The sequence below is a fragment of the Numenius arquata genome, chromosome 2, assembly GCF_964106895.1.
Source record: "Numenius arquata chromosome 2, bNumArq3.hap1.1, whole genome shotgun sequence".
Lineage (NCBI taxonomy): Eukaryota > Metazoa > Chordata > Aves > Charadriiformes > Scolopacidae > Numenius > Numenius arquata.
In genome coordinates this window covers 99292907-99307754 of record NC_133577.1, presented here as the reverse complement: position 1 = coordinate 99307754, position 14848 = coordinate 99292907, and the positions used below count along the sequence as shown (strand labels likewise).

Here is a 14848-nt window from a genome sequence, read left to right as displayed (position 1 = left end):
GACATGGAGCAAGTCCAGTGCATTTTGTGAAGATGATTAAAGGACCAGAGCATCTGTCATATGAGGAGAGGCCGAGATCTTCAGCCTGGAAATGAAAAAGCTGAGGGGGATCTTACCAATGTGTATAAATACCTGATGGTGTTGGGAGAAGCCAAACACTTCTCAGTCATGCCCAGGAAAGGGACTAGGGGGATAAGAAATTGCATTTGAACGTAACAAAAATAGGACTCTCTTTTTACTGGGAGGGCAACTGAACACTGGAATTGGTTGCCTAGAGAGCTTGTGGAGCTCCAAATCCAACTGGGTGCAGTCCTGAGAAACCAGCTCTATTTGACCCTGCTCTGAGCAGGGAGATTAGGCAAGATGATCTCTAGATATCCCTTCCAACCTCATCCTTTCTATGATTCTGAGAAATTATTTAAACAGAGCTATTAAACCCCTTTTACAGAAGGAAACAGCAAGAACTGGTGACTGTATTTTCTAGGTTATTGCTGGGATGTGGATTCAGTCTCCTGTTAATTAATTCATAGATTCAGCAGCTGCTGACAATTTCTGTACAACTATAAGTTTTATTTTAAGTTGAAAATGCCAATATTCTTCAATAAGCAGTTTTTAAATACACGTAGCATAAACAGAAATAAGTAACGTGATTTAAAAATAGATTTGGCATCTTTACAACAATCCTCCTCCTGCCTTGTATGTGATCACAGCTAAAGATGTCTGCCTAGAAAAGATTACATCACCTTTGTAGATAAAGTGACTGTTCAAAAAGGGAAGCTTCCAGCATAAATTATTTGCAGTATGAGTATCTTGAATCACTTCACGCCTAACGAGAAGTGCCCTCAGGAAACTCCGTTGCATTCACTGGGAGTGAATTTGTAGTGTCTGAAGCTCAGGTTTTCTTTTATGGCTGTATGAGGCGTCATGTTTCTGACAATGCAGTCTCAGAACAAACCAGCTTTCACTCTTTATCAACAGGATAGCTCTTCCATTTGCCACTCTGATGGTATTTCAGACTGTATGTTTCAAAGCCATCTGCAAGTAGATTACAATCCTGCTCTTGCACATTAATACCCAAATGAGGTGACAAGACCTGTACCCCTGTGGTTGATCTCTCGCATTACTTATTTCAACTGTAAGAAAAAACATGATATCCAGGGGAGGTCCACCAAGACAGAAGGGCTTCTCCTTCAAAGCTCACCCATGAAACTGATTGGGGGCTGGCAAACTGGCTCCAAATCATAACAATGTCATCACTAGCTCTGAGATAGCAGGTGAAAATGACCATACTAACCTTTGAGATCACATATTCAGAAAGGCATTCAGATCTGGTCCAGCTCTCTGCCTGCCCACCTACATGTTTCCTGATGGGCAGGAAGGATGGGCAGTGAGGTCAGCAGTCTGTCTGCTTTCAAAGGATACTTGGGGCTGAACGCACTTAAGCTAACTTAGATTAGGTTAACTTAAGGTGCCTGAGGCTTCTGAATTGGGAACAGTGTCCTCTGAAGAAGGGAGCATCCTCTAAAGAAGGGAACAGAGACAGGACTTCCAGGGGCAATTCAGAAAAGCCAGTAAGATCTCTCTTTGATAGTGGCTATTAATACCGACTATACAAGGAGACTAAATCGAATATGCTTCTAGTCTACACACTTCAGATAGGAATATAAAGCTGGAACACATGAATGTGGGCCTTGAAACTATACGTGTTATATTTAGTTGATAACAGCAGAATGCTGCAAGGAGCATATAAAACAAACATTATTAAAACAAAGTAACTGTAACAAATACTTGAGCATTATCTTAGCACAGAATTTGTTCCAAGCGAAAACACAACGCCATTACACTGTAGAGACCTTCGTATTCTTTACCACATTATTTGCAGTCTGTGAAACAGTGAGGAATACTTGAAAACTTGCTCTTTTGACATTTTTCTTGAAACAGATGAACAACCAGGATACTGCTTTTCACACAGCATCCCTCTTACGCACTGTGGTAATATCCGCTCAAACACAGAAGAATAAAAACAATCATTTCTCACCTCTCAAATGGACTAGATAATACAGAATTCAGATGAGTCTGTGTTTTTCATTAAACTGGACATGTTTACAAGTCAGACAAAAGCAATACTTGCTCAAATGACCTCCTTTCCTCAGTTTGGAAGATTTATTGAAGGCAATATAGAACAGCAACAATAGTCAATCATAGGTGGCAGACTGCCCTTTTATTAAGCATACTGAAGCCAATTAATCTAAGTGAGCTTTCTCCCTTTAGCTCCTGGAGGCATGTACGGTTAGAATGCATTTAAAAATTCTGCAGCAATAAATAAAGGTGCTGAAACTATTCATTTGAACTTTGAGAAATTATTTACAGTCACTTGAGATGCTACATATTAACATTCTACATACTCGGCTGGGCAATAAAATTTGACTAGATCCAAGACTAAAAAATAAAGTTCTAAAACAAGGCTTTGTGGTACTGCCATCCTCAGGGGTAGCAAGAAGAGAAAAGAATGCCTGCAAAAGGAAGTAAAAGCAGTAGGAACACTGAAACCTGCCTTAACACTGAGATAATCAGAAGTCTTCAAATAAGGTTGCGAGGGAAGATGGGCTACTGAACCAGTCACGCATTTACAGCGCAGAAGTAATCAATTAATGGAATTTATTTATTTCTAGATGTCAGATTATCTGCCATTTATAGGAGATATCAAAGGCCATTTGAGGTGGAAAGCAAGTCTATAATAACCTTATTAATTATGAAACATCAAAACCCAGGATGTCTTAATCCAAGTTCTCATTTTTGCAGTCCATGTGCTTCTAATTAGAATTGCTGCAATATAGTCTCTTGGGAGGCATATAAGAAAAGTGAATAACTTTTTAGTAGCAGTTTCCTCCTACCAGGCACACACTTAAATAATCCTTTATTCTTGGATTACCTCAAACATCCTCCTTGGATTACCTTCATCGTAAATTCAATTATAATCTTACCAGTCTCACAGCTGGGTCCCGTGAAGCCTTGTGGGCAGGCACACACGTTGGAAGCAATACAGGCTCCTCCATTCCTACACCCGTCTTTGCAAAAGGCTGCAAAATGCAAAAATCACAATATATGGGTAACAGAACCACACTCAGCAGCCACGCAGGTGGCCACAGGCCGCTGGCAGGCTTGCACGAAATGCGGTCCCTGAGGCAGGGAGCACAGAGGCTGCCTTCTCCTAAGGAGAGAGGTCACGAAGACATGGTTTATGGCCCCCCTGCCTCACTGGCCAGATGGGCTGACAAGCTACAGAAGGAGATTAGAGTAAATCATCTGAAGACAACAGCTCACATATGTGCTCCTTCGCACGCACTGGGAAGCAGTGAAAGGCAGCATCTTCCCCAGGAACAGACTCTTCCTAGGGCAGTGCTGGTCTTCTCTGCTGCCCAGAAAAAGGCACAACTGAGCACTAGATCAGCTGGCTACATTATTTCTTGATTAAGCAATTAGATTGAAACAATAAAAAAAGTAATTTTGTCTCAAGGGATTCTGAAGAACTTAAAAACTTTTAGCATTTACAGTTTGAAGTTGATGCCTGGATTTTTTTCTTTGGCACACTGCAATCTAGGAAGCTCTGCTCATGTATATAGGTGCAGCACGTTCCAGATACAGTTGTGAATATGTGTGCATAATATGTGTGCATTAATTTAATGCATGTATGCATTAAAGAGTCCCTTCTAAGGATACAGAAATGCAACCAGCTCTGATAGAAAACACAGCAGCTGTTAATGCTCTGATTGTATCCTCAATATGGAAAGACCAATGCTCTGGTCACATGGAACTACAGAGAAAACTGTAGGCAAAACTAGGCAGATGGAGGCTATCACTGATGTAAAGAGTTGCTCCAGGACACTGGTCTAGCCCTGTGCTTATAACCAGCCACCGGAGATGCCAGCCTTTGGTTTGCAGCTGTTCTGCGTGACAGCACCACTGATGAGGTCTTAAGGCTCATCCAAGAGAGACCATTACTTTTATTGACTTGAGCTTTCCAGCTCTCCACTTCTAGGCACCAGCCCTGTGGCATGAGACCCCGGCACTGAGTGAGACATTGAAACTTCCTGGTGTGGGACAACACAGTGCACAGGAGCACGGATGGCAGCACAGTGCATGAAAAGTTGCCACAGCCACAGGGACAAGAGGCACAGCCACAGGGACAAGAGGCACATCCACATCTCTCTGAAGGATGCTGGCACCCAAGCCAGGGCTGCAGAGAAGTACCTTTCTCAAATTGGGATACACAGCTCAGAGACTTCTCCTGCATTTTCAGTCTTGAAAAGGGAGGGAAGGAAGGATGCACTTTTCTTTGACAGTGGGGCCAGGTGCCCTCTGAAATGTCAGACCTGCAGTCAGAGCTCTTACCCAGGCAACAGAAGAGCTGAACACTGTGTTCTAGGGTTATGCACCTTCTCTTTGTCCCAAAGAAATACCAATTACCTTTTTGTAAGCTGACACACCTCCTGCAGAAGGACTGGAGAATGCTCCCAAGCATAGCAGAGGAGTGAGTTGCACAGACAGAGCTCTCTTCTGAGAGGAGCAGCTCTGGGTTTGAATTTCCTCCAGCTAAGACTTTTTGCCCCAGAGGAGAGAACACAGCATAAAAGGGCATATTTACTGACATCTCTCCCCTACCTATGTATTTGACTGGAAGCGGACTAGGCTAACGTGCTTTACAAAGAGCTTGTTTATGTTAAGAATATTTAGAAAAATTATACCGCGACTCAGGAATAACTAGTGCTAATACCAGGCTTAGAAATTAAAGAAATTCTGGGTCAAGAGGACTGAGGCGCAATTTCAAGGAACGTTGAGCATGCTACTGCTGCAGCGAGACCACTTCTCGCACCTGAGCCAGCTCCCCTACAGCTACACTGCTTTTATTTTCAATCATCCTCTAAATCCTATGCTTGAAGCCCGAGGACTTCCAAGGATTTGGGCCCAAGTACCAAGTGTCATGTCCTCTGATGTGAAATGCAATGGAAATAAAAGCAGCATTGTATCTCTGGGAAAGGATCTTTCTAAGACCCGTAATATAACTTCTGAAATTTACCAGTGAACAAGAATGTTAGAAAACAAGGCACCACCTTGTGTGTAGCAAAGGTTTTGTACATGCCCGTCTACTGCTTTTCTCATTTACAATGAAAAGACACAGCATACCAAACAAAATTCAGTTCATCCAAGGAAAACAGCAAGTGATTGAACATGGACAACATAGATCTGACAAGTTTTCACAGCTGTAACTTTGTTGGTAACTGTGGGCTTCCTTGAATGGTGTAGCATGTATAGAAACTGTTAACTTGAGACAGAAGCGAAACATAATTACTTCAAATATTAGAGCACACTAACTTACATATGCATCATCCTCAAATTAATGTGAACTTGGCAAAGTGCAAAGTTAGTTTATATCTGTCTATGAAAACCTTCTTACAGGTGCAGGATCTGCAGGACCTAGCCTAGCATTTTGGGAGTCCTGGTGGACAAGCTGACCATGAGCGAGTGGTCTCCTGGGGTGCATTAAAAGCACCCAGCCAGCAGGTCAAAGGAGGTCATCCTCCCTCTCTACTCTGCCCTAGTCAGGCCACATCTGGGGTACTGTGTCCAGTTCTGGGCCCCCCAGTTCAAGAAGGACAGGGAACTACTGGAGAGAATCCAGTGGAGGGCTACAAAGATGATCAAGGGACTGGAGCACCGCTCTTATGAGGAAAGGCTGAGAACCTGGGTCTGTTTAGCCTGGAGAAGACTGAGAAATCTTGTTAATGCTTATAAATATCTAAAGGGCAGGTGTCAAGGGGATGGGGCCAGACTCTTCTTAGTGGTGCCCGGTGACAGGACAAGGGGAAATGGGCACAAACTGGAACACAGGAAATTCCATCTCAACATGAGAAAAAACTTCTTTACTTTGAGGGTGGTAGAACACTGGAACAGACTGCCCGGAGAGGTTGTGGAGTCTCCTTCTCTGGACATATTCAAAACCTTCCTGGACGTGTTCCTGTGCAACCTGCTCTAGGTGAACCTGCTCTGGCAGGGGGGCTGAACTAGATGATCTCCAAAGGTCCCTTCCAACCCCTGCCATTCTGTGATTCTGTGCACCCCGGGTGTTTTGAGTGGCTTACCTTTGCAGATGGTACCATTTCCCGTGTATCCCGGCTTGCAGACACAGTTGTGCCCACCCACGGTGTTGAAACAGAGTGCATTTTCATCACAGTTGTGTTGGTTTGTTATACATTCGTCATGCTCTGAAAAGGGAAACGAGAAGGAGATGGTCCTGAATTTTTAAAACACAACAAAATAAAAGCTTTGTATAGGTTTCCGTATTGAAAAGAGATAAACATAGTAGTAGTTAATGACAACAGGACTATGTGAACATGTAGCCATGGCATAGCCAGGCTATGTATTTTTAGCACATGCTGGTGTGTGATAACTGTGCTGCAACATAACTCCAGCTTCATTAACAGGGAGCCACCATCATTATACTTTCCATGTGGGCTACAGTGTTCTCATAAACATTTGCCAAGGAGCCGGCTAACATGCTGAAAATCCATATGCTACTTCTACTGTATAATTTATTCATGCAGGTTTATCTTATGCGGGATTCACAAGGTTTCCTTCAGAAAGCTGACTAATGGTGCGAGACACACACTCCAAGCTGCAAAAGATACGGTTAGCAGAAGGCAGGACTTCAAAACGTAGCCTGTGTTTTCCTTCCCTTTGGTGCGTATGTGGCATTTTATTTATATGAAGTAAGTAACCTGAAAAAAAAAGGTCTGCCTGCTGTTCAAGGGACTTTCAGCATGGTGTGTCCTAACACCGGAGTGTGATGGATGAGACTCCCCAGTCTGGTGACTAGACTTAGACATACTGGGAAATACACCTTTTGGGAATAAATGAAACAATATGGACAATATGATTTTGCGTTAACTTGCAATGCACTGTTTGATCTGAAACAAAAAGGTATCGTGTAAGTATTCAGAGTACTGAACATTTTAATGTTTTAGTTTAGGATTTTTAAGAAATGGAAAATGCGATTTCAAAATAAGATGCTCTAAAGTGTCATTTCAAAATGCCACATGAAATGCTCTAGTATTTTCAAAATGCAGTATCTTAGTCTGTAGGCATAAAAATGAAATGCCTCCATCTCCTGGAAATATTCCTTGCATTTTCTTTAAATTAACACTGTTCCCCTACCCATAAATAATTTCAGACCCCTGAAATTTTAATTTGAGGAAAACTGACTATTTGGGGAACCTAAAGGCACCCAATTCAATCAGCACACATGGACTAACCTACATATGAGGTTTTCATAGCAATCACTCTGCCCAGGTTTTAGAAAATTTTATTAGTGCAACTTATGCCAGTTCTGGCTATCTGACACAAGCCTTAAATCTGGAATCGGATGCTCTTTCTTCTGCAGTTTTGGGTCCGTCACACTGCTCTGAATCTTCCCCTTTATAAATAAAGAGCTGAAGTCTGAACATACCCCACAGAGTTGTCAGGAAAATTTATTTCTTAACATTTGCAAATCACTATGGAAATGTTCAACCTGCTATTTCAATACTGGCCATAAACTGTAGGAGTATAAAACTGGCAGAATGGCACATCTCTAATCCATCAGATGTAAACTGTCCTCTAGTAATGGCAAGTGGCTGTTGTTTAAAAGGGGAAGAAAATTCACCACAATGTAACTAATCAATTTTAAACAATATGTAGGTTTAGATATTTTTTTTTTGGCTGTTTTGTTGTTGTTGAGTGTTTGTTTGGTTTTTAATAACATTAATCTAATACCTCTCTTCTAAACAAGGACTTATGCATCTCCTATATCACCACCAATGCTCTCCTCAACCCTCAGCACCGAGGCACCAGCTCTTACTGAGCTGAGTCCCTCACTAGATGCCTCACAGCATGGGCTGCAGGCCTCTGCCCTGAAGCGTGAGATTTAATTACTTTGCTCTCAGCATGAATAACTAAAATTGTTATTGTTCACCAAATGATCCAGCCCTTCTAAAATCCAGCTACAGTATTTGACTCCCTCCTCCTAATGCAGTGAAATCTCTCGTGCTGGCTGAAACAGTGTTTATGCTAAATCAGTCCATAAAGCAAAAGATAAATAAAGTAATGATCATGCAAATTAGGTAAAAATTGTTATCTCTACTGTAATACTATCCTGGCTTTCTTAGTTTGTGTTAATATTATGATATTATTTAAATATGTTATGCTACTTAAAGATTAAATATTTATTATTTTCTCATTTTTAAAAGTTCTATATAACATACAACAGGAAAATAACTATGGAAATGTGAGAAACGTTATGCACACAGCAGGCCAAAATATCCTGCAAAGCCATTATCTTGGTATCTCAGGAGGTAGGGTCTATACAACAATACATCACACTCGTAAACTCAGCTCAAATCACTGAATTTGACAAATTAACTATCATCCTCAGCGAGGAAGTGTAGCCATCCACCCCATGGCTTAGGAACGCAAAAGCATCCCTGGCACGTACGGCAGCTCTTTGCTAGGAATAAAAGTATATTAGAGGAAAGCAGGTGATCACAGACTGTCACATTAAGAGGAACAGCTCTAAGCGCGTGGCTGGAACAGCTCTGAAAGTCCATCAAGGCCCCCACAGGCAGGGCAAGTGCTCTGGCCTCTACAGCGAGCAAACTCGCTATTGGTATTCCACTACAATATGATATTAACCATATTTATAACACCTTGCAGTACCGGGGCCTTGAAGATCATTCGCACAGGTGCATGTCCTTTGTATAAAAGATGACTGTCACACTTGAGTGTGCCTTCCTAACATTTACTCTCTGGGCTAAGAAAAACTACTGAGTCCTTTAAGATGATTTTTCTTAAAGCATACAGTATCAATAAAATGAACTTTCCATCAGCTAAGTAATGGGGCCTGGATTCAAAGGTAATATGCCTGGTTTCCTACCCTACGTAAGAAACTCCAGTGTTTCTTATCCTCCTGTAAGAAAGTTTCATGGAGGATGCTTGCTTCAGAAAGAGGGTCCACCACATAAGCAAAACTGTATCAAACAACCAGCACTTCTACTTCTGTGGTTATCTGCTCAAACTTCAGGTCTATTTTTATTGAAATCAAATATTAGTGACTCATGAAAAATTCATGGGTCTGAGGAATGATTCTTGGATTGAAGTTTACATGTCATTTTTTAGGAGGATAACGTCTCAGAGTAAGGGGAAGCTTTGTGATGTTTTAAAATGATAGGAATGGAAAAAATCCACCAAAAAAAAGAGAATCAAGATATTTTACAATACATCTAGATTTCTTGCTCTGTATCGTCTCAGCTTAGCTTCAATAACACAAAACCATTTAAACATAGTACTTTTTCATATTCCTTCTGACAGTGGCACCTAAAGAGCAGTCAGCCTACACTTCAGGACTGTCTCTTTTATGGACTGATTACAAATGGTTAAACTACAGTGGAAAAGATCCTGTACATAAAGGAATCTTACTATGTTCACTCTTCCAGCACATGGCACGCTGTCCACACCAATTCAAGAGGTCATCAGAAACAGCTTCTTCCAGAATTCTCTATTAATAACAAGGCAGGCTGTCCAGCTTTATTAAAGATAGAAATACTTATTTGTAATAAAAAGGGTGGTGATCTGTTGATAATTCTTCGTTAATTCATGCTTATCACTTTGGTTTCTTTTTTTAATCAAACACTTGGAAAGTCACCTTAAATAAGGAGGACATTGTACAGACTGAGTTCAGCAATCTGAAATATCAAACTAGGAACTACAGATGCAGATAGAACTGTGCATTACAAAGAAGCAAAAAAGCAATTTATAAAAGAATCATTTAAACAGAATCATTAATACAGTTTTTAAGTTCAAAAACCGGTACATTATTTAGAAATGTCAGTACTGCCCAAATATATTTCTGGTGCTGCAAGAAGCAACACAGAGGCCATTTATTTCAAGCATCTTTGACACACATTTAATGAACGTTCTATACTTATTTCACTGCACACCATCAGGAAGATGAGGACAGGCCAGGTACAATAGTATTACAGAGGCAAAGAAATAAAAATTACTTTTGCAGAGAGAATTTCATTATTAACAAACCTAAATTTGCATAAAGATCATCTATAAAGACCAAACGCACTGGTTTCAATTATTACTTCTAAGGCTTTATCATCTAACATATCTAAATATCATTTGGCACTGTTCAGGACTCCATGCTCAAGAATGTTAAAAGTCATAAAACCTCTGTTCTGGGAATCAAACAAAAGTTTTAAATACAGTATATATATTTACTAAATTATCTCTGGAATGAAGTCTTTCTAGATAGATAAAAAATTTTGAACTCCAAAATTTGCTATCGCTCCATGGTAATTACAAAAGTAACACTAAGTGTGTATGAATGTTCCATTAAACAGTTCTTATGATACAGATGACTTAGAGATGAAAAAAATTATGTGACGATGCAATTAATTCACTTATGCACATTTGAGTGTGCAGCAAATAGATTATACACACACCAAAAATATATATATACAAATACATATACTTATAGATATGCACATACATATGGGTATAAGTAAGGGTGATGCACTTCATTTTACTCTGGTTCATTTTGAAATACTGCTCAAAAATATTCCATATGGCTTGCTTTAAAAAGATGTTATTACTTCAGAAGGATATCTAGGGTGAAGTAGCGCATCCTAGGGAGAGAGCTTGCTGGCATAAACTGATCAGGACCCACTAGATCCTGTGAGACATGGCAATGCAATGACAGCCGGGGATGTGTCTTACAAAGCTGATTATCTCTGCAGAGATTCTTGCAGAACATAGCAACATTTAACATGCTGTCCACAAGGTGTGTCACCTGCCTCCTCTTCACTACCCTAGCACTGTGCCACATCAGTCCCCATCTTTCTTACAGTGCATTTCATGATTAGAAATAAACAAAAGCCTGTATAGCATTTCCTACTTGCATACTGCAAGCCTTCCCAATAATTGCCTTATGCATCCAAATTCCGCAAATGTCTAAGGAAATAAAACAAACAACAAACAGAATCCAATCCACCAGCAAAAAGGAATGACGACTGATTTTCATCACTTACTTGTGGGTAAGGAATTTCATACTGGCAGTTTTCCTGAACCATCCATTACCAATATTGGAAAGTAGGAGCTGAGATCACACTTAAGGCAAAAAAATGCATAAAAGTTTCCAAAAATATATATAAAATACACCCCTCCTATTGTAATCTTGTAACAGACTGCAACAGTTATTAATTTCTGAGTGAGGAACTTGTGGACCAGGATTAAATTAAAATAATTTAAATAAAGAGATATATTATGTATCTTCTTCTTTCGATGCCTCTGCATTCTTGAACTCAAATTACTTTTGGCCTCCTGTCTCCTTCCTATTGATTTGGTATTGATCTATAGGGTCATGGTGACCAGCTAGCCATCTGCTGTGGCAGTGACAACAGTCACAGCAGTGACAACAGATAAGAGTTACTTGAATTATCAGTAGCCAACACACTCAAATGCCCACTTACAGTTTACCTTAATTACAAGCTTTTTTTTTTCCCCTCATATAGTTCATGTACAAGACAAAAATTAGTAGTAATTATATGGGTAGTTTGGAAGACTTATTCCATTAAGATCATTTGGGAAATGACAGATGGTTAATTTCTTTAAGACTTCATATTAACTAGCTTAAACTCTAATTGGCAGGGTTACTTAAAGTCTCAGTACATGCACACTATTTTCAAAGAGCAAATGCTGCAAATTTATTGATGATGGTGCTATGTTTTCCATATATTTATAGTAACTTTTTGGATTTATATTCCCCAATTCAAATATGCCCCAATTCATTTTTCTATACATATTCCTTAATTTAAATGCAAAATGGAACCCATACTTTAAATTACTCACAGAGTTACCATCACAGTTTACCCTTAGTTAACGTTGAAGTCATTAGTCATTCATTAATGACCACCAGCAGCTGTCCTCAGTTCAAAGCAGGGGATATGAAAAGCCAGGTCTCCCTACAATAGTCTGTTCACTGCTAATCTTGTTACTCGATTGATTTTCACCTTCATCCACTTCCATATACCCATGCCGCTCTTGGTCCTCATTCTTTTTTCAGTGCAGCCGTAAACAATAATTTCTATAGATCTATGTCCAGAATTTTCCTACTTTTTTTCTCTTAATTATGTTGATAATAAAAATAGCTCTGGAATGTGCATATTCTGTTTTCAAGGTCTGTTTAGAAACCATCCTGTTTTCTGAAATGCTGCTTTTGTCTGTAATTACATAGTCCATTGTTGTTCTTCAGGGAGAACAGCTGCCATCGCCTCATCCAGATGTCTACCTCTCTCTTTAATCTATTAGCTTACTTACTTACCCTATATTTGGTTTTAATATGATAAAAAAGGAAAAACAAGAAAACTATAGCAAAATCTTGAGAAGAAAATCTACTTGGGGATATGGCCAAAAGCTAGTGTTCCTTTTCATATCCATTATGGGAAAGCTGCAGGACGGTATCATAGTTATACTACTAGGAAGATGTAACGGGGAATCTGTATTAATGGCAACTGTTGACAAAGTGCTAAAAGCAACTGAAAAAACACTTGATCAAGATGTGGCATTACTAAGAACACACACCCATTCTCCTTGTTATCTGCCTGCGAAGCTAGGAGGGCTCTGGAGAAAGCTCCAAGGTGGCTGTGGCTCTGGTGACGCTTGAGACAGGCATAGACCAAGCTGGACTTTTGGAACCGGTATCGTTTGTTTCACAAAAAGAGAAACCCTGACACTCAATGTGATGATCAAAACCATCCCTAATATACCTTCCTCTTCAAATCATGAAGTTCTTTTCTCTCTAGAAGAACTAAAACTTTTAATGTGTGCCCTGCTCTTTACCAGTGTGGAGAACACAAGACACATCCTCAGACCAAAATAACCCTAGAGGAATACTGCATATTTATGTGTAAATATAACTTCCAAAAGTATGGGACATTCTAATTCCTGTAAACACTATTTTTTTTAAAATATATTCTAAGAAGATTTTCAATTTTATGTTTTGTTTCACAACAGACTTTCACCTAAAGAAAACTTTTGCACACCAAACACTGCAAGAGGCATATACTTTTCTTCCTACTCTTACTTTAAGACTTTTTTTCTTTGTACAAAATCTCTTTTCCTTATTCCTGTTCTGGGTTTTCCTCCTAGATTGAAGGAATATGTAACTCTTAGCTGTAAACCCCTTTGAAATGTTCACTAGTAATCCCAAATTCTGTAGCTCTAATAATGGATTTTATGGCTCTATGCAGGTTATATTCTCCCCCAGGACTCAGCTTGAAAATCCTAATGCATGAATTGGATATTGACCAGTCCACCCTTCCTGTGCTACGTGCACACTAAGAAGTTTATGCCAAGATCTTCTGGAACTCAGGGAGATAAAGATATTCTCAGTCTCAGCCGCAACAGACAAGTTGATGGGTAAAATACATATTTCAAGGCAGTCCTACCATTACTCCCTCCATCTTCCTCCACAGCTCTTGAACAAATAATTTAAATGTTCTTAAACCCATCTAAATTTCTCCATCTTCAAAATGTGTACTGTAATTGTGATTTCTGATTTCATGGAACAAGACATATTTTTGCAAAATACAAGTCTCTCGTCGAGGCTTCTATTGTAATATTAATCAGTGCTACTTCATGTAACATCTTGTGAATTTTTACACTTTTCAACCAGTTAAGCAGAGGAAATGCACTGAAGAACATTTAGTATGACAGCTAAAGTTAGATAAGCTTTAATTTATTTCCACTTTCCTTCATGTCTGCCATTTTCTATATTCCTTCTTGAACAGAAAAGTTTAAGGAAAGGATTTTCTAAAGCACTTAGCATAGGCCTAACTGTTTCCCCTAAAGGAAAATCTGTAACTCTCACTGATTTCAATGGCAGGACTGTAATGCAAATGCAAAATGATATTGAAAATCCCACCTTAAGAGATTTCAGTCTAGACATAAGGTCTGTGACCTTGTCATCCACTTCTTTCTCGCCTTAATTCAAACTGATCTCTTTATATCTTGTCTCTTTTACCATTGACATTTTAAAACAAGATTTCTATCTTTTAAAAGGTATTTCATAATTTAGACTTTCTCCATAAATTCTTTTTTATTATTTTTTTATTTATTTACAGAGATGCATTATTTGTTCCTAGGTAAATCTTTTAAAATTCCAACTTGTATTGTACACGAAACCTCCCAGGCACTTATGATAAACTGATGCTTTCAAAATCTTCTATTATGTTGTCAAAAATGACAAGGATAGCAAATTCTGCATCTATAGTAGTGCTCCCCACCTTATTGCTAGTAGAATAGCCAGACCAGAGCTGTAAATATTCTACTCCAATTTCCTCAGCCAACTGAAAAATGTTCATTTTCCTTCTTCTCCTAATGCCAATCCTTTTAATTTACTGTTTCCTTACTAAAAGGTTCCATGTTATGCAAGTCTCCCACCAGGAACAGATATGTGTATTGGATATTTGGCCTCCATCCTACACATATTTCTGTTTTACAAAGAAAGCAGAAAGGTCGCTCTCTGACTGCTGCTGAGGCTCCTAACTTGCTGTCTGTTCTTGTATTTCACTAGCAACAACTTACAGAGAATCTACATAAGCAGGGGGCTCCACAAAAACACCTCTGAGCAATGCTATTTTCCAGCATGGAGATAAGAGAAGGATGGATATACAACGGGACAGGAGAAAGAGGTCTCAGTAACTGAGTACTGTCCAAAGTCTGTTTGATAAACTATAGACGTACTCAAAGCCCT

General features: G+C 39.4%; 1 protein-coding gene across 1 annotated transcript in view; it reads right to left on the bottom strand.

The window, feature by feature from the left end:
* NELL2 (neural EGFL like 2) overlaps positions 1 to 14848 on the bottom strand; it is a 148593-nt gene that overhangs the window by 35603 nt on the left and 98142 nt on the right. The window contains exons 14-15 of the mRNA XM_074167943.1: positions 6141 to 6263; positions 2985 to 3080 (exon numbers count right to left, since the gene is read on the bottom strand). Coding sequence (XP_074024044.1) covers positions 2985 to 3080; positions 6141 to 6263 — 219 coding nt within the window. The remainder of the gene's footprint in view (positions 1 to 2984; positions 3081 to 6140; positions 6264 to 14848) is intronic.